Source organism: Netta rufina (assembly GCF_964035555.1).
Source record: "Netta rufina genome assembly, chromosome: 8".
NCBI classification, from domain to species: domain Eukaryota; kingdom Metazoa; phylum Chordata; class Aves; order Anseriformes; family Anatidae; genus Netta; species Netta rufina.
In genome coordinates, this window is record NC_140131.1 from 11,475,248 (window position 1) to 11,501,906 (window position 26,659).

Below are 26,659 nucleotides of genomic sequence, written 5' to 3' on the forward strand. Positions count from 1 at the left end.
TTCTGGACTGAAGAAACGTAAAGCTTGAAGAAGTGCAAAGGCTGTGGCCTTCTGTCACCTGACTGCAGTTGTGCACACAATCAAGCTGAGTCAAACAGTAAGCAAAAGCAACACAGCAACAGAAACCATGAGGAGGGAAAACACCACCAAAAACCAAGCTACAGAACTGCATTCTTATGCTGCTTTTTAAACTTTAGCTGTTTTATTTGCTCAGAATACGGTCAGGGAGCAAGATAAAGCTGTTAGAGTACCTTGCTGCAGAACAAAACATGGTATGTATTTTCTAGTGTTATGTTAACCTATATTAAAAGAATGATTTGGAGAAGCAGGGACTTCCACTAAAGCGTGCCTCCACATTTCCTTGCATCTGACTGAAAATGTTCAGGGAATACATTCTTTTGCTTCATGAGCATCCACTCTTGTTTGGGCTTCTCCAAATTGCAAGGGTTTGTATCCCTGGTGTAATTATTTTTACACTTAGAATCACGGAGTAATTTAGGTGGGATGGGACCTTGTGAACTCATCTGGTCCAAACACCTGCTTAAAGCAGACAACCTCAGAGTCAGACTAGGAGGCTCCAGATCTGGAGCAGGGATGAAACTAGATCTCACATCAACTTTGCTGATGGGTTTCTTTGTGTGGAAGTAAAAAAGGAGAAGAGCAGCCCAACCACACACTGCTTTCTGACTGAAGGTCACATTTCAGACAAAAAATGACAGGCTGTCTCATTCCCCACCGCTGTCTGGCAGGTGGACAAAGAACAGGAAAGCACTGGGAACTCAGGAAAAAACAAAATGTTAGAAAATGTGAGTCTTTCCTTTTTTTTTTTTTTTTTTTTTTTTTTTTTTGCTTTTTGCTTTTTTTTTTCCTGCTCTGGCAATGTTTAACTGGGAAATGAGTCGTCACCACCAGGTTTCTGACCACTTCTGGCGGCAGGCATGAGAGACACATGCCTGCCAACCACCAGGGAACAATATGAGCATTTATTTATTTACTTACAGACTTTTTATGTCTGATTGATATCTGATAGGTGGATCATAGACTGAGTGTTAATTGACATGTTCATTTCAGAGTCACATACAGGTCAGCTGTTGAAATATACCTGACTTTCCTCCTCTCCCTGAACCTAGGGTACCACGTAAGACGTTGCGTACCCACAGCGTTCAGGAAGGGAAGCCTGGAGGTGGGACAGGCTCCTGCAGCACCCCCAGCTTTTGGAAGGGTTTGATGCAGCTACGTGGATAATGCCAGCCTCATGGAGACTGGGGAGCCTGGCAAGTTTTGCTATGAAATAAACAACAATACATAAAACGTTTTGCATTGGCAGTCTAGATGCCAACAGAGCCTCACAATCTCAAACAGATACAAGCCATCTCCTTCCCCTGTTTCTCCAGTCCACCACAATTTATTTTCTTTTGGGCCAGTCCAGCCAAAATCCATTTGGGATGGACTTGTCACTGCTCTGTGCTTCGTATTACCCCTCATCAAGCCCCATGGAAACCTACAGTCCCGAAAAGGCATACAAATTTTCTATCCTTTCAAGCAATTTTCCAGTTCCATGTAGGCTTAAAGAGAATGAAGCTCATATATGTTGCTTTATGCCGGAGTTACTGCTGACAAACCAAGCAGAAGCTCAGAGCCCATCTGTGCCACTGGGATCAGGGACACTGCTGCCCTGGGACATCTCATCCTTGAGAATTTGGGAGAGGGGACAGAGGAACACATGAGGAATGGGAGTACTGAGGCTTTTATGGGGCACCTCTCTGTCTTTCCCAAAATCCTGGCAAGAGATCTGCACTCTTTTGGCTGCCACAGCAGGCACTGATTCCCAATGCTTCTCCTTCCTGGGGCTGCTCAAGCCCTAGGATAACACCTATCTCCTATTGAATACCATAGGCTAGAACACCTCTCTCTTGGAGAGCCCACCCTCTCTCCCCAGCAGTGAGCATCCCTCCCTGCAGACACCATTTGGCTGGTCCTCCACCAGCCTGGTGGAGGACCATCCCTTCCTCCCACCAGGTCAAGGGGCTCTGGGCACACGGGTGGTGGAGAGCTGGTTGTAGCAGGGTCAGCAGGCAGCTGCTTTTTACAGAAATCTTGATAGCTTTGGCACGCTCTGTTACACAGATTTGTGCCTCCCCTCCTCTCTGTGTGTGCAGCAGGCATCCAGCTTCCCGAGCCCGCAGGGCCTGTCCTGAGGCACCCCTGCCAAGGGCTGGCTGCGGGTCCTGGAGACCAAGAGGCTCCGGTGCCTTACGTGCCAAGGAGAAGTGTGACGGTGAGGAGGGGTGAAGTGGAGGCAGAAGGCAGGATCTGCTACGAAGCACCTGTGGAGCAGCCCACGGACCTGCCGGCAGCTACTGGGGGAGTAGGGCCCTTCCCACACACACGGGTCGGGAGCGGGGCCCTTCCCGGGAAGCCAGGCTCACTCACCTGCTGCTGACACCTCGCCCACACCGCTCCTTGCTCCCGGCTGTTTTTTCCAGGCTTTTCATCCACTGGATCAAGCTAAGAAGGGACCTCGCGGGGAAAAAATCTCTTCCCTTCCTCTGGCACCTGCCAAGAAACAGGTACTCCTGCCGGCTCTCCTTCCTGGTCCGGCGCGGGCAGCACCGGCGACAGGCTGCGAGCCCTCGCGGGGCAGGTGCATTCCCCAGCAGGGTGGCGGCTCAGCAAACCTGCTGCTGGCCTTGGCCAGGCTCCAGAGTCACGCAGGCACCACCTCGCCCTCCCTCCCGCCCCGATCCTGGCGGGCGGCTCATTTCCTCCCGGCTGCTGCGAGCAAAGGGGGTCCAGGGCTAAGGAGAGGCTGCAGGTGAGGGAAGTGTGCAGCCAAGTTGGCAGCGCCAGGGAGGATTTATTAAGCGAGTGTTTGCTGTTGTGTGGTGTTAAATAAAGCAGCTCCTGCTGTCCTGTAAAGGCTAGGGCCGTCTGATCGCGTCGGGGCTGGATATTTGTGGAGTGTTAGTCCGGGCGGGTGGTTGAACCAGGCAAGATGTCACAGTGCTTTTCCAGAACTCTGTGCCACCTCCCGTCACCAGGCAGCCACAGGACCCCCTCCCTGGGAGACAGCAGCAGCAGAGCCCACCATGCTGCAGATCTGACTTCCAAGCAATCCAGGGGGGAAGAAAAGGGCAACGAATTTGAGGGGGATCAGGGAAGCAGAAAAGGTCTCACTTGAGAGAGGATGGGGGAAAAGGGAGTAGCAGGAGTCTTGGAGCCAGTAGGGGAATCAGGCTCCTGGATGGAGCACAGGTCCCCTCCCTTGTGGCTGGGCTTAGTGATAGGAGAGGGCTACAGAGAGATCACTGCCATGGGTCTGAGCAGCCAGAAAATCTCCTGTGAGATGCAGAAAGAAGCAAAGAGGGCTGAACAACAGTTCTTACCTGAGCAATGGAAAGAGACTCAGTTATTAAGATACATGGTAGTTTTTTGGCAGGCTGTAAGATGAGAAGCTTATGACATGCTAATACTTAGACACCAGTTAGTACGACAGCTGTGACAGGATCTTTTGAACCTTGTGAAATATAATTTCTCCAGTGGTTGGTGAAAACTTAAAATAACAAATGGGATGTGGTGGACATCTCTATAGAAATGCTCTTGAATAACGAGGTTAAATACCCAGAAAAAATTGTCCTTTTCGTGGGCCAGTTAACAAACACATCATCGAAGAGGAAGCCTTGTTCAGCTCTAAAGATGGCCATGTATTCACTTTAAAAAGTGGCCTCTAACTTTATAAAAGCATGAGATGCTCATCAGAGAACACAGACCAAGAGAGGATGAAAGCAGAAAGCACCTTTGCACCCTGAGAAATTCAGAAGACCATCAGAATACCAAACCATAATCGAGTTAAATCTTAATTCTGAAAGCATTTCTACAGCACATGCGTAGGAGATTGATCATGGCCTTGTTTTCCCAGTACAGAGGGAAAATATTTTTTTTCCCAGTGAATCTCTGATAAACCCCAGCTGTAACATTTTGCTATGCCTGACCTTTAATGTTCTCCTTTGACAAACAATGTTTTAGTCACCTCTTACCCACCATGAGCAAGTTCAAAATCCTCTTGAACCGAGTTTGCCAGCTGTCTATGTAGGCTTCATCCATCAGGCTTTGTATCATCTTTAAAATGACATCTTTTTAATGAGGGTGACACACAGGCATACTTTTAAGCATATTAATCACCACTTAGAAATCATTCTTCACCTGCATATGCTTCTTCCTCTTATTAGGACAAGGTTCTTTTTCTTCAGAAAGATTGATTCCATTTCTCTAAACCACATCCATTAAAGTAGTGGCTGCTACCACTCAATTTATTCTACAAAGTGAGGGGAAAATTATACCACATGGGAGTCTAGCAAATTATATGGGTGTGTTCTGAAAATTTAAGAGGGAACTAGTTTCTAAAATATTTGCTAATTACATTAATTACATCCTCTTTCTGTACAGGAAGTATCAAGATGATTATATTGGGGGGGAGGGAGGAAAAAAGGGTGTTAAGCTAGCACGTTAAGAGACCAATTCCATCATAACTTCTTCCTTCTGTTCCTGTAAAAATTACACTTCACACAGGTTAAAGCTACAAAATGAAAGAAGTAAGACTAAGGAAGCTTTATTCAACATTCAAGGACAAGGCACTCAGCTGAAGTCTCCTAGGTCATAGGTGCTCATGGAACCATCTGTTTTACCATGGAGTTAGCCTGGAATTGTCTAGCATCCCAAATATTAATACAGGTTACATGTTATCCAGCCTTGGCACCTTGATCTTCAGTGTAATAATATTAGTAGCATTTAGAAAGCACTTGTCACTTCTCTATACTTCAGGATAAAAAACAGAAACAATAATGTAGTGGCTGTTATAACACGATATAGCTCCCATACTCAATCAGTAGCTAAAAACTTCTGAAGCATGCACAGAATTCTTCAGTGAGGCAGGCATGTATCCGTGTACTGACAACAAAGGATGAAATATTTACTTTTTCTCTAATGATTAGAGAAATGACTCCTTGTTTATTTTCTATGCATCAGTATTTTCAAAAGTGTTTTATTAAGAATAATTTCACTGAAAAAAAAAAAAAAGAACTAAAGCAGTTACAGATGTTGGAAAATAGACAAAACAAAGGTGAAATTATCTAAGTTATAGGTGAGGTATGACATAAGATTTGGACTTTATTGGAGATTTTGGAGTCTGAAACTGGGCAATGTTTTTGTCCTGCTGAAATGATTTTAATAGAGGAGACAACACATCCAAAGACATCAGGCAGAGGCTTAAAGAAGGGCTCCAGTTCAAGTGTGCTTGACCACTAGGTAAAGGTTGCCTTTACGGTGTGACTGATTTTTAGTCAGGGACTGGACACTTCCTTGGAATAAGAGACATTATTCCTGTCTAAATACAGGCAGCCCTTTGTATGGATATACAAAATACTGGAAAACAGAAGGTTGATGGTGATTTTTGTAGCACAATACAATTAGAATTCTAGTAGAAATGTTTACAGAGTTACCAGCAGTCCTGAACTAGGACACATTTTTCAAGACACATGAGGACACATTATCTTTCAAGTGTATACCTGCCCAATTATGAAGGCACAAAGATCAGTTTTGCACTAACACAAATATATTTATTTTTTATCTTGACTCCTTGGCAGAAAGACTTCAGAACACGCGTTCTTAAATGAGAGGAAAGAACAGTTTACAGGAAAGGAGGAGGGGAGTAAGACTGATGCCTTGTGTCCTCAGCAATGTGTGCTGCACAAACGCTTCTAGTGGAAGAGTATATGATCACGGAAGTCTAATCTATGCTGTTGTATTTCTTATGTTGCCAGGAGAATATAATAACATAAAGTGTCCTTGAGCCAGGTCACTGTTGCTGTGTCTTGTGGCTTCTTTCCAGATTCAGCTTAGGAAACATTCCATCCAACAGAGGCTGACCTGCAAGGCTTTGCCCCTTCTCCTTGATTTGGTCTCGTAGGTATTGAATTTCCAGCTGCTGCATTTCTATGATTTTCTCATTTTCCTTCTGTGCATTCAACCTCAGCACAGCTGGGCTGGACAGCAGTTCACTGGAGGGAGCTAGAAGATAAAAACAGAGAATAAAGAGCACAGAAACAAAGGTCTAGCTTACAGTTCTTTGGAATAAGGAAGGAAAGGAATAAGCATCTTTCAGAACTGAAGAGTAAAGCCAAATAGTAAGATTTTGCAGTATTCACCAGAATGTTACATACAATATAACAGGTGCCATCAGGCAAGACAAGCTGCTCCAATACAAGGGCAGTAACAGAATTGCTCACTAAGGACAAAGAGGGCTTCTGGAATGAGCCCTGACAATATGGAAACACAAGAAGCACTATTCACCTGGGTCTTGAATTGCTTGCTTCTTCTTGGTTAACCTTAGTTTTGACTGGAGGTCATGTACCTGGGTATAGGCCGCCTTCAGTTCTTGCCGCAAGTCATTAATTTCCTTAATCAGACTTACATTTTCCTGCAAAAATAATGTGCTTTATAAGGAAAAGTACATGTACAGGACTATATCAATAGCTCAGCAATATGTATCCTCATTTCCTTTGGAAGGACACTGGAGAGCGTAGAATCAGCATAAGAAGCAGAACATACTATATGCGTGTGGAGCTAGAGCAGTCAGTACTTTATGCATTTCAGACAAAAGCAACAGTACATCTGGTATAAAACATGACAGTACTCTAATCACGTTACCTCAATAAGCTAATTTTTGTTTTGCTTTTCTGACTGCAGCTTCACTTTAAGACATCATCTTCTCTGACAATTCAACAGGGAAGCTCAGGTCCTGTTCTGGGATTGATCCAATTAATCCAGAATCAATGTGAAGAAATCCCATTCCTCCCTCCAGGGTGCATTATTTTGCTTTTCACTTGCCACCATGTGCCTGTTCACTTAAATGATCCATATCTCCTTGTAGTTCTTCAAAGACTTTTTCATTAGTTATGACTGACATCACTTTCCAACACCCCTTCCACATTACTAAGAAATACATAAAGCGGATGTAGACTTGAGACACCTACTGTTAACATTTTGTAATTAGGAAAAGTTGGCCATGTATTCAACTTTTGTTCTTTTTTAATCAGTTTTCAATCTGTAAAAGTTCAGCTCTAATTTTTTAACAGCATACCACAAAGAATCTTGCTGAAGGTGTTGTGATGGTACACATGAATGCAATATCATTCTCCTGTACTCACTGTATTAACAGGTTCAAAGACCTCAGCATAAACAATATGGGCTAATACTAGTGAAGGATGATAAAATTGTTGCTCATGACTCATAAACAGGAGAATCACTAGCTAAATATTTCTTTTCTAATTCAAGAGGAGTGAAATTGTATATGTGCTTCTGTTCATTTGACAGTGAAATCACATCAACAGCTAGTATGAAAAGCATTAGTGATTTCAGTTATCTGTAATGGTTTTTCAGAAGTTTTGGAAAACAGCACCATTTCAGCTCCTGGAACTTCACTATAAACAGCAATATTTGTGAAAGATAGGTGGCCAAAAGGTACACTTTTAATAACAGTCTCATACAACAGGAAACACAGTTAAACAGCAGGTGATACAAACAAGGATTACTGATATTTCAATATTGAAAAGATATTTTCAAGTCTTGATTCTTTTTGATTAGATGGTAATTTTGGTTGATAAAGAAAACTATGTTGCCATGAGAGACATATGGAAAGCATGTGATTTGGTTCCTTATGATATATTAGACATACTAGCATCACACAAGCGTCAATGCAGTAGAAACAGACAACTCGGGACAGGTTAGTAACAAAGTACCACACTTACAGCAGTTTTCTGTATGCAGATGCATTCAAGGAGTTCAAGTTGGCAGCAATAACTCAAGGTGCATGTATCTGGCAAGATTTTTAATAGCTCAAACGAAGACATGTATACCAACTATGCTATAGTTTCCCTTCATCTGAAAATCAATGACGCAGAGGCAGATTGTGGAACGTGTTAAGGTTTGAAGTTGTTGGGCAGGAACAGTTGGTCTTGCACTGGTTGTGTTGGACTCTAAATGCAGCATGAACTAGTGACCCAATGCAGACTGCTCTGAAAATATAGTATTTTGTAGACTCTGACCTGTTTAATTCAACTCTTTAAACACCGATGAAATTTAGCTGCTATATGTTTATGCCAGAGCTTGATCCTGAATAGGATAGCTTCAGAGAATCAATCACAGAAATTTTCTGATGAACAGCTTTCAGGGTTATGTCATGCTATTTCTGTTAAGGTGCACTTTGGCATGAATACATTCATAAATTCACTCCAAGTGGCTGAATGCTGTTATCTATTGAAGATCGTACTTTTGTCCTATTAGCATAATGCATAGTATCCTGTACGAGGTAATCTGGGCTATGTAGAAATGTTTGGCTTGCTGGGTGCTAAAAAGACTGCTGGCTGATGCTGATAATATTCTTCTGAAGAGGCATGCTATAAAGAGAGAGTAGCTTTTAACTCAGTCTTTGCATTCTGACAGTAAGCTTGCACTGCATTGAAATGATCATGCAACGGATTAAAAAAAATGTTCACTGCAAAACTCATTGTCATAGGATGATGTGGAAATGTGAAAAATAGATCAGAAAAGAGATTGATCAAATGCATAGAGGATGAGGACACCAGGAACAACTGCAGATCGCGTCAGGATGCAATCTACAATCTCCTACGTCCTTACAGTGCTGACTGTCAGAGAACAGTATGACACATCATAGAAAAGATCATCCTATACATGCTTCAGTTCAAGCAGTCTTACTTTGAGATTGTTCAGTATGTCTGTTCTTACATATCCACACGACCAAAGACGTCATTACAAATACAGAGGCTGGAGGGAAAGCTAACAGTCCAACAACAAGCAACTTGTCAATTGGTAAGAATAATTAAAATTATCTTGACATTTCTAATCATCTGTTGCAGCAGTCACTAACGGAATGTACCTATGAACAGTCACTCAAAGAGGAATGCACAGCTCTGAAAATGTAAGCACAACTAAGGAATTACAGAAATACAGAGCTAGAAGGCCATCAAAATGTCATTTACTTGTTCAAAGCAAGCCCTGACAGAAGTTTGTCTAAACTAGTCTTAAAAGCCTCCTGTGATGGACTGGAAGACCATGATAATTCCTCCTGGCTGTAAAGTCTCGTTAATCTACTAGACTTCAGAGAACTGCTTTTTCTTTGAAGAAACTAGGCTGGTTAGAACCTTTGATATCTTCATCTTCCAGATGTTTTATTAATTAATTTTTAATCATCATTTCACGTTAAGCTTACCGGTCCAAGACATCAAGTATTATCATTATGAGCACCATCTGTCACCCTATTCCAGAAAGGAAATTCTTCAGTTTCTTTTCTGCAGCCATCTCATTTTGTGTGAAAAGGAAGCATCTAATTCACAGAAGGAATAAAAAAAAAAATAAATCAAGGCCAAAGAAGATCACTGCTGCCTGGGCCTGAAGGAACACTATGAATATATAACAAAGGACAGATGATTTAGGAGAGGACTGAGGTCTAGAGATCCTGAGGAAGGATAATAAGCTAACAATGAAGAAAGAGCTAGTGAGGGGAAAAGGAAATGCTGACTGAGCAAAGGGAGACCAGGGCAAGAAGAGACTGTACAAGTGCTGTCCTCCCAGGATGTTGGTTGTGGGCCTTTAGATCCTCTCATTCCAGATGAAAACAAATTAGGTCTTTGGCCCCAGCAGTCACAAGTTTATCCTTCCTTGTAAAGAACAAATATTCTGAGAGGTCTTGGTACAAATAGGCTTATTTATCATTTGTTTCTGAACTTCCTTGGAAAACACGGATGTGAGCAGCAGAAAGTTCTTCTGAATTCAGACCAGTAGGCATGGGACTATGCGGCCAAAGAAAGCCAATCCTCTCTTCCTCCAAAATTACTTCCTAAACACCACCACACAGCAAGCGCAGCTTGGTACTCAGGTGCAAATTGACTATGATGGCAATTCTAAATGCCCCTCAAAATAAAATAAGTCCATCAATGGCTTAAAAAAAAAATAAATCCGGGCAGCAGAGATCCCTATCTCCTCTAACATTGGGAAGTGGCAGACAAAGGAAAGCATCCACACACAGCATTGTTTTCTGGCTTCAGAGATCTTGCTCTTTCTGTCCAGAAGACTGTTGAGCACTAGAGCTCAATGAATATTACCTTTGAATAGAAACTCTTGAAAGTCTTAGGCATTTCTGGCAAGGAAGCAAATCAAAACTGTTTCAAAGTCCTAACAAATTATATCAGTATGGTGACTGAAGTCTATTCTGTGCAACTGCTTCATTCTTACCTCCCTTAACATAAGGAAAAAGCTTGTTACCTGCATGATGCGCACGTAAGCAGCTTGATGGACTTCCTGATCCTTCACCACCTTCTTTTTTAAAGCTGCCAAATTCCTCTCAAGATACTCTCGTTGTCTTGTGTACTCCTTCTGCAAATCTACATCTACCTCTTCAGTCTCCACCTGAGAGGGCACAAAGTTTTGCCTCAATATGCTACCACATAATTTTGCCTCAGTATACTACCACATAAATTCACCTGCAAGGAGAAGGCAAAAGCAACTCACCGTGTGAGAAGGTAACTCACCATGTCCAATTGCTGCACATACTTGGTGTAGAGTTCGCGGATCCCATACTTCAGTTTTTTGTAATCCTGAATGAAGCCCACACAATTATGAAGATCCATTTTAAACCGTTTGATCAAATCTTCCATATTTTGTTTCTGCAAGAATACAGTTAACATTTAATGTAAATACATTCTTATTTGGCTCATCAGAGCACTCTCTCACATGCAATCTTCTAGAAAGTCTAGCAGAACAGGTAAAAGCTCTCATATACTTTTACTTTCCTTTAGTGTTTTAAAATACTTCATTAAAATCAAAACAAACAAACAAACAAAAAACCACAACTGATAGGGCACTGACTCAGGCTTCTGCCTCACTGCTCTGTTAAACCTGGGAAAACCAACAAACGAGAAACTTTTTTAGTATCAAATACATGTAGCTAACCTGGTTTCAGATTTGGAAGTTTTCTGTCACTGTTCCCACTTAACCAGAGAATCTCCTGTTCCCTGGTCCTTGTACACAGTATCCCTGAAGGACCTCTTTGCCCAGATTAATGTTTCTGCAGTGTTTCATCCCCCCTGTTTCATTATGCAGGACCTGTGGACTGCTACCTCATACCTTCTGCCTCTCTCTGTGCATGCTGTGATCAGTTGCCTTTAGTTTCTGCTGCAGTTGTGTGATGTTCAGTTTCAAATGTGTGCTCTCCTTCTGGAATCGTTCCAGTTCCCCCTCCATCTGAAAGGAAGCAGGGGGGAAATCAAGATTAAGAGAAGACATTACGAGAAAAACAACACACAACAGGAGAACCAGAGACAAGAAACACAGACTTGAGGGAGTAGATCCCTCTTCAGGTAGAATTACATACAACATGAACCAAGACGATTTTGGAACAACACTGCCCTCTGCCAGAGCACAGAGAAAACGCGCAAAAAATGCCTAGCCTATTCAATCCCATTTTGAGTTAGAGTTACAGTTATTTAACTGTTGTGATTCCTCTTCATTTCCTTGACTTGGACTGAAGCTGTACTGTTCCACCTGAATAAAAATGGGTGTGGTATAAATTAATAGTAAATACAGGAAAAAGCAAGTACAACGATAAGAGCCAACTGATACTGAAAGGAAACGAATGAAAAGCTGTGATGACATATGTAGAATACAGGGGAAAAAAGCACTAATGCTTCAGCATTTACTGACGTGAGATGGTGACCAGAGAAGAGGCTAAGGCTTTCATCATGATAGTCTGACATGCACATAAAATGTTCATTAGTTATTTAAAAGGCTTTCATTCTGAATAAACAGACTTATGAAAACTAACAGGTCACTGATTAGCTATTGAGAAATCACAGTGAGATCCTATCATGGATAAGTCGCCTCAAAAAAATTTGCTGCAAGCTAATTATGAACACATGGAAAATTTCCATGGATTAGGTGACGAACCTAATTCCTAAATTGGGTTATGTTTGCATAAATCTGTTACTTTGTAAGAGAAGTTCACTCTCTCTTCCTCCACATCAGTAAAGGCAATGTCTTGCAAACTCTACAGGGTACATGCAGGACAACTACACAAGCATGAGATATATTTTTAAGCAAAAATTTTATTACTCAAAGTCTAGAACAAAATACTGAAAGAGGAGCTTAAGTAACTGTATTGATCATTGATAAAATGTGACACAAAAATAAATAGCAAGTATTGTGTATAGATATTTTTATTAGCTGTAAAGATACTGAATCAATGCTGTGTATCCTTGAAAGAAGTTAAGGAACAAACAGGTCAACCTCCAAGGGACTTGCCTGGTCATCTCTGTATTCAGCCAAAGGGTTTAGCAGCAGAGGCCAAATGACAGTGTTACCCACCTCATGGATCTGCCCATTCATCGTTTCAATGTCATTTTCACGTGATTCTATTTGCTTCTTACACTGCTCTATTCTGTGGTCCAGTACAAACTTGAACTTTTCCAGTTCCTGATTTTTCTTTTTCAGGTCATTTATATGCTTCTCCTGGGAGAAATGTGTAAAGAGTTATGAATCAGCCACAGCACTCTCAAACAGACAATGTACAAACATGGCAGAGGCCAAAACCGTAGTCATAGATCTAATGGAAAACTAGGCTTCATATACTTCACACAGACTGGGTGAGTAGGAAGGGGACAAATAATGCAGAGATAATGTGTAATCCTACACATCCCAGAATGGGGGGTGAGAAACTCAACACTTGAGCTCCCAAAAGCTTAGAATGTCAGTAAAACACTGAGGACTCAAACTAAAGACTGCAAATTCTTCAAATTAAAATTGAGCTTCCAGTCATGTGATATTAACACAATACTGTCAAAATAATTACTTGTATTAAATTAAGGGAGGGTGACTTTGATATCAGCCACTTGTCCAGTTTCTCACCTTGTCCTGGATAGTGTTAGCTCTCTCTTCAATTTCTGTCTTCAGCGCCACAATGTCCTTTTCCAGTGACTTAATTACGTCTTGCAGCTTCTGCTGTTCCAGTTTCATTTCCTCAATGTCATTGTTTCGTTCCTTGAGCTCTTTCTGTAAGCTGCTCAACTAGAGAGGCAAACAGGTAAGAGTTTAAAAATCTTCAGGAGCTGTGCTCCACTTAACTACCATACTTTCTAAGTTACTTTGAAGACAGTGTAAGATAAAGGTTATCAAATTAAGACAGTACAGGATTTAGATATCACTTCAAGAAGAGCATTTAATGTGCTGGTGTCTAAAAAACATCAGAACTTAAAGCAATACCATGATAAAAAGACTGCAGGAAGGTAGAGAACCTCTATGCCTCCAAAATAGATACTGAATAAACTTAAAGAAAAAATGCCCATCGAACATCCTTAGGCAAATGTAATGCCCAGCTAGTAACAGAGCTAAAAGGTTTTATGCCTCCTTAAAAACTCAAGGAGTAAGAACAATAAAAAATGATGATGTGTACAAAACACAAAGTGTATTGCATTAAATGAAGCAGTAGAAGTATTTTTCTAATGTAGTAGTACATTGGATCTTGGAAAAATGAAAAGGTTCATTTCTTTCCCACTATAGGATGGATAATATTATTATTTATGATTTCAAACTACATAAGATACAAAAAGTGTACTAAAAATAACACACACACATCTGTCTATAACTGTATCAACAACACAATCAGAACACTTCTTTTTCACAAATACCCTGAAATATTCAAACTGATATAAAAAGGGACGAATATTCTCATATGAAATGCCAAATATTTACAGACTAAATATTATTAGGCCTTAACATGCCATTAATCATATTCAATACTTGGCTATAGGTCTCCATGTTACAGGTGTGATCCTATCACAGAATAAGAGATACCCTTTTATTCATGACTCCTATTTCTCCCTTCAGTTGCAGATTTGATTCTTTCTCTTCTACAAGTCGCTTCTCATACTTGATTTTGATATCTAGAATTTCTTGGTCTTCATCTTCTTCAATCTGTTTCCTAATTTCTTCATGTGCTTGAAGCTGCTGCCTTATATCCTCCTCTGCCTGCAGTTAGGAGAAGTAAATATTAGAGAACACAAAAGTAAGAGATCAATAAAGAGGATAATTCTTTATCTGTAATGGTCCTTCTCCTGGGAGGGCCTATATTTAGTGGATTCTTCAACAACAATATAATTTAAGCTAACAATTTCTTAAGGGATTAAAATCACTTAAAAAACTTAAGACAGATACAAAAAAAATCTTAACTGAAAGCATCCAAGTCTTAAGAACACTGCAATATTAAAAAAAATAATTATCTGAAATCTAGCTCAAATCAGCAAAATTGTCCAGGCAGAAGCAAACGCAAACATGAGAAACACTTCAAAAAATCTTTTTAAGTTGCTGTTTCTGATGCATTAATAACCAACAAACATTAATTAATAACATTAATAACCAATAAACACTCAGTTTTCCATTGGTCTCTTTATCACTCCCTTCTCATGTTCTTTCCTCTCATTCTTTCCATATTGGTGTTGCAACATAGGGCTGCAGTCGGTGATGTTGATCGAATTTATTGGTACTAGATGTATGAGCATTGGTTATCTGGCTACCCTATCTGGCCAAGTCTTTGACCTCAATGTGCAGGATTTTTTCAAGTACTCAGGGTATTCCCCAAATTATGGGGACAGGAACCCCAGGGACTTAGTGTCAGTGGTGATTTCAGCAAATAGGAATTGATCTGTCACAGAATTCACCATTTTAGATATGCTATCTCTTCATTAGAACAAGGTGATTGAATCTTTCTCCAACTGCCGTTAAGTGTATTATCTAACACACATTAAATAGGAATTCTTAGATATAGGAGAAAGAGGCAAATAGAATGCCCAAGGATATTCTCCTTCACAGGTTACTTCCTGAATGTATGAAGCCCAGAAAAAGCTGGTAACTCAGCTGGGGTTTTCCTCATTACTATTCTACTTGTCGACATATTTCCCCAAGGTTACAGGCAGATTAGGATTTGCATGAAGGGAGACAACTTTCCTTCCTCTAGGGAACATTTCATCACAGTTTGAAATAAACATAGTCAATAATTCAAGCTGTCAATCAAGTTTCCTACCTCTTCCAACAGAACAGTTTTCTCATTAAGTTTTTCCTCATAATATACTGTTAGCTCCTCCACAGTCCTGCTTTTGCTTTCCTCCAAATTGTGCAGTTGTTTCTCATATTCCTCCTGCATCCTCTGGGATTTTACTTGCAGCTCCTGGTATTTCTCATTTTCCATTAAGAGTTTCTGATTACTTTCAGATTCTGGTAACAGGAAACATATGGAACTGATAAAACTAATAGAAAAGAGAGATGTATCCTATCCTTTTGCAGTTATCAATGTCTTATTTCCTACTGTCTTTTTGGCACCTGGTTGCAATAAGTTACACTAGAAGCACCTCATCACTTTCTTCATCAGATATACAGGGGTTTTAGGCTCTGTGGCCATACAAAATTCTACATCAGAAAACCATCTCTTGGGTTTCCTGCTCTTCCTTTTACTTATTGCTTCACTAATAATGCCCACTACAAAGCTGTCATTCACCCTTCTCAGTTTTGTTTCTGAATATTCCATTGTATCCCTGCTCACTGCAACAGAAAAAAAAAAAAAAAAAAAAGTTCTGTTCCAGCTTGAACAAGTGCAAAACCTGCACTGAAATCTCCTAGTTTGCCATAACAATAAATGAATAATAGCCACTCTAAGCATTTTCTTGAGAATGTCAACAATGACAGAACTGTAAAAGTACAACTGCTACAGAGGATGAGTAAGCAATGGCCTCTCTTATGGGTGGACTTGATTTTTTGTACTAATTTGCAGTATTTCTGCTTTATCTTAAGAATCTGGGGTTCAGGTATTTCCATGTTGTGCACCCTGTACATTAATTAGCCTGCTTGCTGAACTGTATGGTATCACTATTATTGTACAATGAGCTATAGTATAAATAAGGAAATTACTAATCTCAGGAACAGAACATAAAAGATACAGTGCCCACATGCACATTTTCTTGCTTGTGCATGCTGTTAAGACAAATATTTGGTTTGCGATAACTGTATGACATACATGCATTTTTTCCTTGTGCTTTGCACTCTAGTAATCTCTTCCCATCATGTTAGTTGCTAGCAATCTAATGCAAGTCCTTCACATTCTAGTTATAAATATTTAACATCTAACCTAGGTCTTGCATCTCCTTGGCCTGTTTATTCATCAGCTCAGACAGTTGAGACTGGTGTTGCAGCTCCTGTTTTTCTTTTTCTGCCTGCAAAATCTGGTAAAGAATAAGAAAAATAAATTTTAATTCAAAATTAGGCAAAGCAGTGTCCTAATTCTTTGAGTTCTTGCCCATGATGGGGAACACATACACAACAGATTTATGTTTGAAATCTCTCACCAAAAAAGGCAGATAACAGGCATTACAAAAATGAGTTTTCCCAGAGATTAATTCACTACAACAAATTACAAAACTAAGGAAGCTAATGGAAAGTAGCAAATGGACTTCATACAATACAAGGCATTGTATAACCCTAATTTAACAAGAAAAGTTTGTAAGCCACAAAAACCTCCACTTCTTTGAGTGTGTCTGTTTGAGGAGAATTTGCAGTTCTGCAAATTGCTGTCAAGATAACAAAATTCAAGCTACTTCCTTTCTCCTTGGAGCAACTTTGCGATCCTAAAACACTGACATTCAAACTGAGGCTTGAACACCATTTTCTTGGAATGTTCTACTACCACTACAAATGACTTAATCTAAAAAAGCACTAAGAATTGGAAAAAGAAGATGGGTGAGAAATTTCCCAGAAAATTTGGAGAGAACTGCCATGCATACAACTTTATGACCTTCTTCTCATAACTACTGTATGGGTCTTGCATAAACAGAAATACTCTCTTTGCCTACTCGTTACAAAAACTAGAAAGGCTAGCCCCAAACCTGCCTAAATCTGTCATTCCGTTTAATCTTAACACATACTGATACTTATACAGGAAGTACAACTTCCCTGCCTAGGACTTTTATTCACTTTCAAAGACATTTGCTTGCAAGCTTATAATCACCAAGCCATAAAAAGTTTCAGTGTAGCTGAGATTAGTAAAACTCTATAGCCAAGCACTACCTACGAAAAGACCTGAAGAACAGCAGAATAAAACTGGCACAGGTAAAACACAGGTAGAGGAATCTATAAGAAGCGAAAAGGTTTTCTTCTGAAAGGTCAAGCTGTACAAAAGTGAGAAAAAACAGAAAGGTTAAAACTCTGGTTAGTTAAATAATTAATTAAATAAATAATAGTAAAAAAAAAAAAAAACACACAAAAACCACCAAAACCCACCAGAAACACCAAAGAGCCTAAGGATCAACCTGAAAACATTAAAACGAATAATTAAATTTCTCAAAAAAAAAAAAAAAAAAAAAATCAGAAGTAGAAACCTGTCAGACTATCTGCAGAACCAAAAGACGAGAAAGATATAAAAGGAGCACTTGAAAATGAAAAGACCATAAAAATAATAGAATTAATTAGTAACTTAGCAAGCTTTCACTCTGGAATCCTTTTTTATGTGGAGTCAAAATACTGTTTGAAATGGCTATATAAAACTCAACAAAATAAGTGCTGACAAATCATCAGGACAGGATATTATTCATTAAAAATATTGAAAAGAACATACGGATGACAGAATTGAATAGTGATATACGGTGGACAATCTCTCACTTCAAGCCATCTGACAGTGAAATTGCTATTGCATCACTTGCATTCTAACTTTAAAAAGGGTCCAGAAATATCCCAAAATAATACAAATGCAATAAATCATAAAGCTGGTGTGTACACCAGACAGATGGACAGAATAGAATTAGTGGACACAGATAAATAAGACACTGGGAATAATTCTTATGGCTTTTGCCTTTCAGGAACATGACCACAGAGAAATCAGTAAGTACGTGAACAGGAGAAATCCAGGGAATATATTTTACTCCTGTTTTCAAAAAGCATACAAGACACATCACTGAGTACTCTTAAAAATGCTAAGCAGCCAAAGCATAAAGAAGAAGGCATTAAGAAGAACAATTTTTGGATCCTGCAGCAGGTGCAACTTGCACTTGATGGAGGTTTTAAAGCACAGTCCCATTTCTACTCAAGGGTGATATAGCTTACTGGTCCCTGGTCTTTGGCAGCACTTACTGCAGAAACTGCTGAAACTGTTTTCTCCCAGGCTACCTGGGAGATCTCTTGCTTCCCCTCAGTACCTATAAGATACGTTCATGCTTTACAGATATCAAGAACATCTTTATTGGAAAGGAATATTTCACTTTTCAGATGCCTTATGGCATTCATACATATTTAATGCAAGTTTGAATTTAACACAAAAAGGGAAAGGGAAAGATTTCTTGGTATTTGGCACTGCATTATAAATCATACCTGGTGTTTCGTTTTAAGGGAGCCTATTTCCTTACTGAAAATGTCTTTTAATTCCTTCATTTTTTCATTATAGTTCATGTCCTTGAGACGTAACTGGTAATCATTTTCTGTCTGTAGCTCTTTCACACGAATCTGCAGGTCTAGCATTGCTTGACTCTGTTAGGACATGGATGAGAAAATATTTCTTTTAATAGAGAGATTATTTACCACTAGCAACAACTTATTAAGGATGTTTTATCTATATGCACATATTTATGAAAAAGACAGCCTTTGCAGAGAATTTTCAGCAAGACAGACCAAGAAGTTCCAGAAGTAAAATTCCTTTCTTATTTTACAAGATGGTTTATAAAACGCAGTTCCTGACTTTTTCACCACATTAAAACTGCTCACAAGTGATTGGGTGAAGTATTAGAGAAAAGCCTAAACTTTTATCTGCATTTGCTGCAAATACAACACTGTTTGCATATTAACAAGCAGCTGCAGCTACTTGCTGTAGCCTCTTCTTATGAAGAAAGTCATGAAAACCCTCCTAAACAAATAGGCATTGCTAGTCACAAAAATCTTGAATACGTAATTCATAAGCTGTAGACCAGGAATTCTATGGTTCATACGCACAGGTTGCTCCTCCTACCTTCTCTTCTATATCTGATCTCATGATCAGCACTTCCTCAGCATATTCCACTTCCTTTTCCCGTTTCAGGACCCCACCTTCCTTGTCATACACCTTCCAGATCAATATAGAGCCATCCTCTGAGGCAGTCAGCAGAAATTGGTCATCGTTCGTTACAGACATCTTAGAAGAAAGAGAAAGTAAAATAGTCGAGACTTTTATTTCTAAAGACAGGACTTCTGTGAATGCTCTAATCTCCATTATCCACATGCAGGCTCAGACTTCGTTTTAACGTATTATGCTATGAAATGGGAAGGACAATCAATGCTAAATGAGACGTGCAACTGGCACAGTAGGGAAAAGAATGTATTCCATGTTACCTTTGTAACAGCCCCTGCATGGGCCTGATACTCATTGAAATCCCTGCGCAAAGGCAAGGGGTACTTCATAGCTCGAATTGTCCCCAGAGATGTACCAACAAATACCATGTTCTTGGAATGAGAAACAGCTACTGCAGTATATTCAACATCAAAAGCAGGCACTTCATGCTGGATCTAAAAAAGAATAACAAAAAACTAAACAACCAAAACACACAGAAAAACACCATGTTACATAAAGTTCCCCCAAATTATTTGATTACTTATTACATGAGCAATTGTCATATCACTGCCTGCAGCAAATTAAGCAGTTTAAAGAATCTACATGCCTATAGAAAAACAAACAAGCATTAACAGTAATTAGTATTAAGCTTTATGCACATGTGCACTCTTAAAATTTTAAGCCAAGTTCCATAAATCAATCTCTTCTGAAAAATGTAATGATTACCATGTACAATTTAATATTGTTCTGGATTTAAAATATATATATATATGCATGTAGCCTACAGAGGTAGATCCAATACCCTGATATTTCAGCAAAACAGTCAATACCATATTGCAAAGTTAGTACATTAGTGGGGTTAGAAGATTTCTGGGTAAATCCAAGTAAGGTTATAAAGATGCAAAACTACAACAGAATCTCAGGTTTCATGATAAAGGACATAAGAACACAAGAAAAGTGTCACTAAATACTGCAGCTATCAAAAAATCACTGATTTCTACTTACCAAACAGATAAGAAAACCTAAGCAGTAAACCCTCCCCAGAGAACTTAGTTAACATCCAGAGCACATGTTAGCTCACCGAAGACTCTGAAATTTCTTTGAGAGTTTGGTCTGATCCAACAGCAAAGATGATTTTGGCATCAGAAGAAAGAGAAATGCTGCTGTAGATGCAGGACCTGAGCACACACTCCGTCTCCCTTTTACCTGTCAATAAATTCCACTCATACACAGCACCGTGTGTGTCACAGGAGACAAATTTTGCATCATCTGCACTCCATTTTACTGCACGTATCTGGCAAAAGCAAAACACACCAAGGACCCCAATGTGCAAATTATACAGTAGAGAGTCATTTTACTGGTAAAACCACGACAACTTTGGAACCGCATTTCTAAGTTTTACTTACGTAGCTTAGGTACGTTTCAGATAATTCCATTTCAGCATTCAAAAAGAATCAATACAAATTACCTCATGACCACACTAACAGAAAAAGCTAATTTCTGTAATAAGCAGTACATTTTATTTTTATAATTTACTGTTGGGATATTTCCCCTAGTTCAGCTATCTGAAAATCATTCTCATTTAACTTAAGGACTGACTCTAGATGTATGTAGTGAACACATACACTAAGTAGCGAAATTGACTTTTGTATTCCTTGTTCTAATTTTTGTGTCACAGGTTGTACTTCACCTTTTCAAAATGCATCTTATGAACTAGTCCACACTTTAATGAGTTGTACTGTTCAAGATTTGTTTACTGACCTTCCCACTGTGTCCTTTTAGATTATTAGTATTCTCAAAGGTGATGCTGGAATAAATTTGAATCACATTTCCATTAGCTGCAGCAAAAAGATGGCCTCCATTACTGAATGAGCACTACAAAAAGAATATAGCCAACTGTTACTGTAGATGCTGTGGATATAAAAATTCATGCATTGAATTCCAATGACATCATGTAACATCTGAATGCTACGTAAGGAGTATAATCAGCCTCTTACCACTTTCTTAGTTGGTGCTTTCCCCTGTAAAATCCAATCCTCTAACATTTCTGAAATGACCCCTTCAGTGGTTCCCAAGCCCACAGTTACACATGGTTCCCGAGGCTCCTTTTCCAGAAGTCAGAAACCTTTTCTCTCTGCTTTGATATCCTAACTCTTACTAGGATCTAACAGACAGGACGCTATCTTCTGTCATTTTTTTTCACCCCTCTGCTCCCTGTAACTCCCCAGTTTCATTCTTGCATCATTCCTTACCTCCTCGCACCTTCTCACAGCAAACTCCTTGAAAACATGCATGTCCTCATATAGTATACTTAGAAATCGTAGTTTGTCAGAAAACCCAACCAAACAGAAAAGGCCAGTGGGGTGAAGTGATACTGCGTGTGCCTCCTCCTGAAATTCCTTATACAGCTCCAAAGTGCTGAAAGACAAAACCACTGTGCAGTATGGAACAGTACAAAATCCCTTTGCACACCTGACAAGACAACATCTGGCCCAGCAGATGCAACTGCAGGTACAATCTGACTTTGCCTTATCCTTGAGGAAATCTGTAAGTATTTGGTTAAGTAATGATCACAGATATTACAGGAACAAGGGCAAATATGAACTTTCTGGTTCACAGAAAAGGTGGGGAAAGTGCAGCAGCAAATCCTTTCTTACTGTAATACAACAAAGAAGGTAGGTGAAGCTCTGTTTGAGAACCTGCACAAATGTGTCCTCTAAGATTTGTTTTCCTTCCCTTCGCCCCCACTGAACCTTAAAAGTTGGATTCATTTTGCTTCAGAACTACAGCCATGAAGCAGGAGATGGGACAACAATATCTTAAGTTTATTGTCTGTAGTCTTAAGGACAACTGATCTCAAGCTGAATGAAACGTTCCTCAAGATTCTTTTTCCAAAACACATGAGAAGTTAAACACAAATTTGGCTTAATAGAAAAGGCTATGGATTCTATCAACACTGTCTTTATAGGAACTGCATATATACATTGACCAAATCATGTCAGTAAGGCCATTTGTATCCCACACCACACAAGAATTTTAGTGGAACACTGTCATTCATATGAGATTGTGCTGTCACCTGCCCAGTACAAAATACAAAAAAGCAGGAGATAGTAACAAACAAAAGCAACTCTTTACTTTGTCTTGTAATTCCAGATGCGAACAGATCTGTCCAGGGAACAAGTAGCAATAATGGGTCTCCGAATACAGATGTCCAGACCCGTGATCGAAGCAGAATGTAATGGAAAATGCAGATATGCAAAATGACTTGATTGCTCCTGAGAACAAATGAGAACATTCAAAAAATATCAAGTATTTCACTGCAGGCAGTAAGTCAGGTAAGAAATCTATCATAGCTCTTTGTGTATAGCTGATTTGAGGAAGCCACTTAACCCTGTCACTGCACCAGTCTGAACATAGCCCTAGAAACACAGAAGAGTTAGGATCAGCTTCAACTTTGTAATTAATAATCAAGAGAAGTGATGCAGGGAAGATGCAGGCACCATAGTTCTCATGCACTACAGAGAGCACAACATAATTGTAGGTACCGAGAGAAGTACAAGTTAGATAAATAAATAGAACTGGACCACCAAGAACACAGTTAAGACGTTATGGTCAGCCAGATATTTAGAAGTGTTCAAGTGCTGAATGATAAGCAAATTAATCAGGATGTTAGCTGTTACATGCTGGAAATGCAGCAACAGTAACTTTTTAGGCTACATGTAGAAAAAGGTCCCATAACTACAAAACCCTTTCATGTAAATATTTTTTTGTATTGCTGTACACAGGTTAGGTATTTAGCCCCATACAAGTTGAAATGCTGCTGAAATAGAGCCCTTAGAGAAGCGTGCAGAGCACTTCATATCATGAGGTTTAAGGGTTCAGACTCTAGCTAACAGATTGCATGAGAACACATCACAGAAAGTGACACTGAATAGCCTGTGCCATTACTATACAGCCCTTACTGGGCATGCTGGTTGTGGAATGTGGAAAGGTTGCACTCACCTTCAGAAGATCTGTGGAGGGCATAGTAAATATGTAAAGCTGATTTTTATTTGTATGAACAACCATTGTTTCCTCAGAGGGGCTGAAGCATATACATGTAATATCCTGGCCATGTGACTGCTTTGGCACAGTGGTGAACAGGTCCTGAGGAACCTGCACAAGAAAAGTACCCTATGGGATATTCCACATTCCAGTAGGCATATGTGCACACATACACACATGCTTCTGCTGCAATGCTACCCTAATAAGTACATACATACTTATATACAATGTAAGACCAGGAGTTCCCTCAGTAAGAGAACTTGGATAGTAAACAGAACACAAGTTCTGCCAGGCAGGGAAGAGCATTCAAGATAACATAACTGTACCTACAACAATGAAGCTGAAAAAAGCATCAAAGGACATTTCAGCAGGAATCTTAAAGGTTTGACCAGATCACCAGAGTTAAATGTTCTTATCCTGGGACCACAGGAAGTCAGTGCAAACTGCTTCTTATAGAACGGTTAGAAATCTTACTAGCTTACTTAAAAGTGCATTGTCTCAATCTATACTGAATATCTGAAGGAAAAAAAAAAAAAAAAAAAAAAAAGCTTTGCCTTGGGGAAAAAAAGCAGCTGCCCCCCCCCCCCCCCAAAAAAAAAAAAAGCAGAAAAAAGGCAAAAAAAAGTTTTCAGAACTGATGGAGACTATTTCTTAGCTCCCAAGTCTCCATAAATACAAGTTTCTTAAAGGTCTCCCGAACTTTAGCAACCTGAAAGCATACTGAACACGTAGAACACGCAGAGCTGCCTTGCAAAAGGCTGTCACTGACTTTCAGCATGACCTCTGGCAAATCCCTGACTTTCTACCTCACCAGGACACTTAGCCAATGCTTATAATGTGTTTTAAAGATGCATTTAAAATTATTAATAACTGACTCAGAAGCAACCCTCCCACCTTTCAAAGTGGATCTCTGCTGCATAATTGTTTAGTAAAGCAATCCCCCTACCCAGATTTCTTGACTCTCCTTGTAGACTTCCTTTTCCTCAGTTTTCTCAAACAGAAGAACAACTCCTGGGCTACATGAACATGCAAAGCCTTTAGTATAGGCTGCAACTGCAGATATTCGAGGCACAGGATCCTGTTGTGAACCATTATCTTCAGAAGCCAGTTCACAAGAGACTTCAGAATATCTGCAAGAAGTAAATGCATAAAGACTTAAGTATACAAAAGACAAAACAAAAATGTTTCTCATCAGCAACAAAAATATAACACATTCATAAACAGGACAAGAAGAAATCTTCATGCACAAGTATGAACCTACCAGTAATTCTGCAAAGATTTACCTCTCATATTCTTTTGTTGTTGTGCTACCTTCTTTTTTGGGTGGTTTTCTGTACTCTACACTTGTCTGCCAGCACAGCTCTCCATTTTCAAACAACATAAGCTTGCCTGTGTCAGTACCACATACAACTTCTTCCTCAGACAGCCAGGCATGGCACAAGTAGTTTTGTGGCTTTCCCTTTTGTAAATTCATCTGCTTCAAAGTTCCCTCACTGTATTTAAAAACTTTAAAAAAGCCATTTCCAGTGATACAAATACGTGTATTGTCTTGAGGACTAAAGCTTACCTATGGAACAAAGGAGAGAGAAATTACTTCACATAGCTTTGTTCACTTTCAGAACTTACAAGAAAAAAAAAAAAAAAAAAAAGTTCTAGAAAGGTTCTAGATGCAGGAAATAAAATGAGTAAAATGAGGGAAAAAGGCTTACAGAAACATATAGGAATACAGAAGAGAGTAAAAAAATCCTAACTATATAATTTAGTTTTCCCCCTTTCAGAACTGTGTATATCAATTTTACACCATGTTACAGATCCTATAATTCTATTAAGCTGAGAAGCCATCTGAATCACAATGTAATATGGAAGTTGTCTCTTCCCTTCAGAATCACACAACAATGGCAAAAATACATCTTTACTACAGATTAGCAAGTTTTTCAGATAGCCAGCTACCTGAAAAGTGAGACCATCCATTCTTAAGGGCGAGGAAGAACTTAAGGGAGAGGCAAACCTTATTCATGCATTTTAGTTTGTAGAATTAGGGATGTATGGATGAAAACAGTGGAGTAACCACCTCAGTACTCAAGAAGGACAGCAGGGGTAGTTAGACCTGTTTTTCATTCTTAATGGGACCTTAGACAGAGGTCATCTTCACACTTCTCTCTTCAGGAGCTGAGCTCTTGAAGCTAGTCACCCCACCTCTGCTTGCAGCTGTACCCCAGAAAAAAATAGCAGCTAGGGCCCAATCAACCCACGTAATGAAAGCCTCTTGCCTCCCTGCAAGAAAGATACTCAAACAGGGCAACCTAAGCAGGATGCAGGAACTGTTTGAGTGGCATCATCCTGCTCCCAGCCACTCTTTCTGAGATACTCTTCTGATCTGGACATAGAATAGACTGCGGGAAGAAAAAGGTGCCCAACCACACCGAGAGCTCCCAAGATGTGTGTTAAGCCTACTTAGTGCAGCCACTGTATTTCATGAGTGTTTCTGTGGTTACACAATGGACACGTTGCACCTGCACTGGCCAACTATGCCGGCCACACACCATAGGTGTCCTGTGATATAAGGACATGACAATGTCCTCATTTAGCTGCGTGCTGCTGCTGAGAGGGGCCAATATGAGATCCCAAGAAAGGTGACAGAAACCCTGTAGAGTCTGCAGAGCCCTCTCCTCTCTGCCTTGCCCTGCACAGATGCCACAGGAAAACATCAGCTGCACTTGTCCCTTGGGCCGGGCTCTTTTCGGGCACTGCCGTTCCCGAGCAGCACGGTGTAAGGGCCACATTCTCTCAGCTGCCGGGTTGCCCATCGGCAGCCTCCCTCGGCAGCTGGCTCTCAGGGCGCTGTCCCGCCCCCGGTGCCGTTACCTGGCAGCCGCCGCCCGGGGCCTGCAGGCTCACGGTCGCCAGCAGCCGCCGCTTGTCCCACAGCCAGTAGGCCAGCAGCACCTCGGGCGGGCCGGTGGCGGCCGCCAGGCCCCGGCAGTCGGGGGAGAAGGCGAGGGACACGGGCGCCTCCCGCGCCGGGAGCTCGGCGGCCACCAGCGCCCTCCTCCTCCGCGGCGGCTGCCCCGCCGGCAGCTCGTACACCGTCAGCACCGGCTCCTCCGCCGCCGTCTCGGACACGGCCAGGAACCGCCGGTCGGGGCTGACGGCCAGCGCCTGCACGCCCCGGCTCTTCTCGCGGCCTGCGGGGAGGAGAGCGGTCAGCAAGGCGGGGCGGGCACCGGCACCGGCACCGGGCACGGGGAGCGGGGCCGAGGCCACCTGGGAAGAAGGCCTGCTGCCTGTGCTCGGTGTGCAGCCGGGCGCAGCCCGTGCCGGCGGCGTGCAGCACCTCCCGCTCGCCCACGAAGCAGACGCCGCCGCCCACCCGCGGCCGGCAGCCGAAGACGGCGACCGGCTCCGCCACCGCGGCCGCCATGACGCCGTCGG

General features: G+C 40.7%; 1 protein-coding gene across 1 annotated transcript; it reads right to left on the reverse strand.

Moving 5' to 3' along the window:
- Window positions 1-5,854: 5,854 nt before the first annotated feature.
- Window positions 5,855-26,648, reverse strand: CFAP57 (cilia and flagella associated protein 57; the record flags this gene model as incomplete). Its single annotated transcript, XM_084291479.1, has 22 exons — window positions 5,855-6,066; window positions 6,349-6,475; window positions 10,339-10,482; window positions 10,605-10,739; window positions 11,200-11,316; window positions 12,436-12,579; window positions 12,976-13,134; window positions 13,921-14,094; window positions 15,146-15,336; window positions 16,244-16,337; window positions 18,475-18,630; window positions 19,106-19,267; window positions 19,465-19,638; window positions 20,265-20,477; window positions 20,945-21,058; window positions 21,436-21,601; window positions 22,319-22,458; window positions 23,186-23,338; window positions 24,174-24,357; window positions 24,511-24,794; window positions 26,093-26,412; window positions 26,492-26,648. The coding sequence occupies 22 exons, from the start codon at window positions 26,646-26,648 to the stop codon at window positions 5,855-5,857; spliced, it is 3,720 nt and encodes a 1,239-aa protein (XP_084147605.1).
- Window positions 26,649-26,659: the final 11 nt, after the last annotated feature.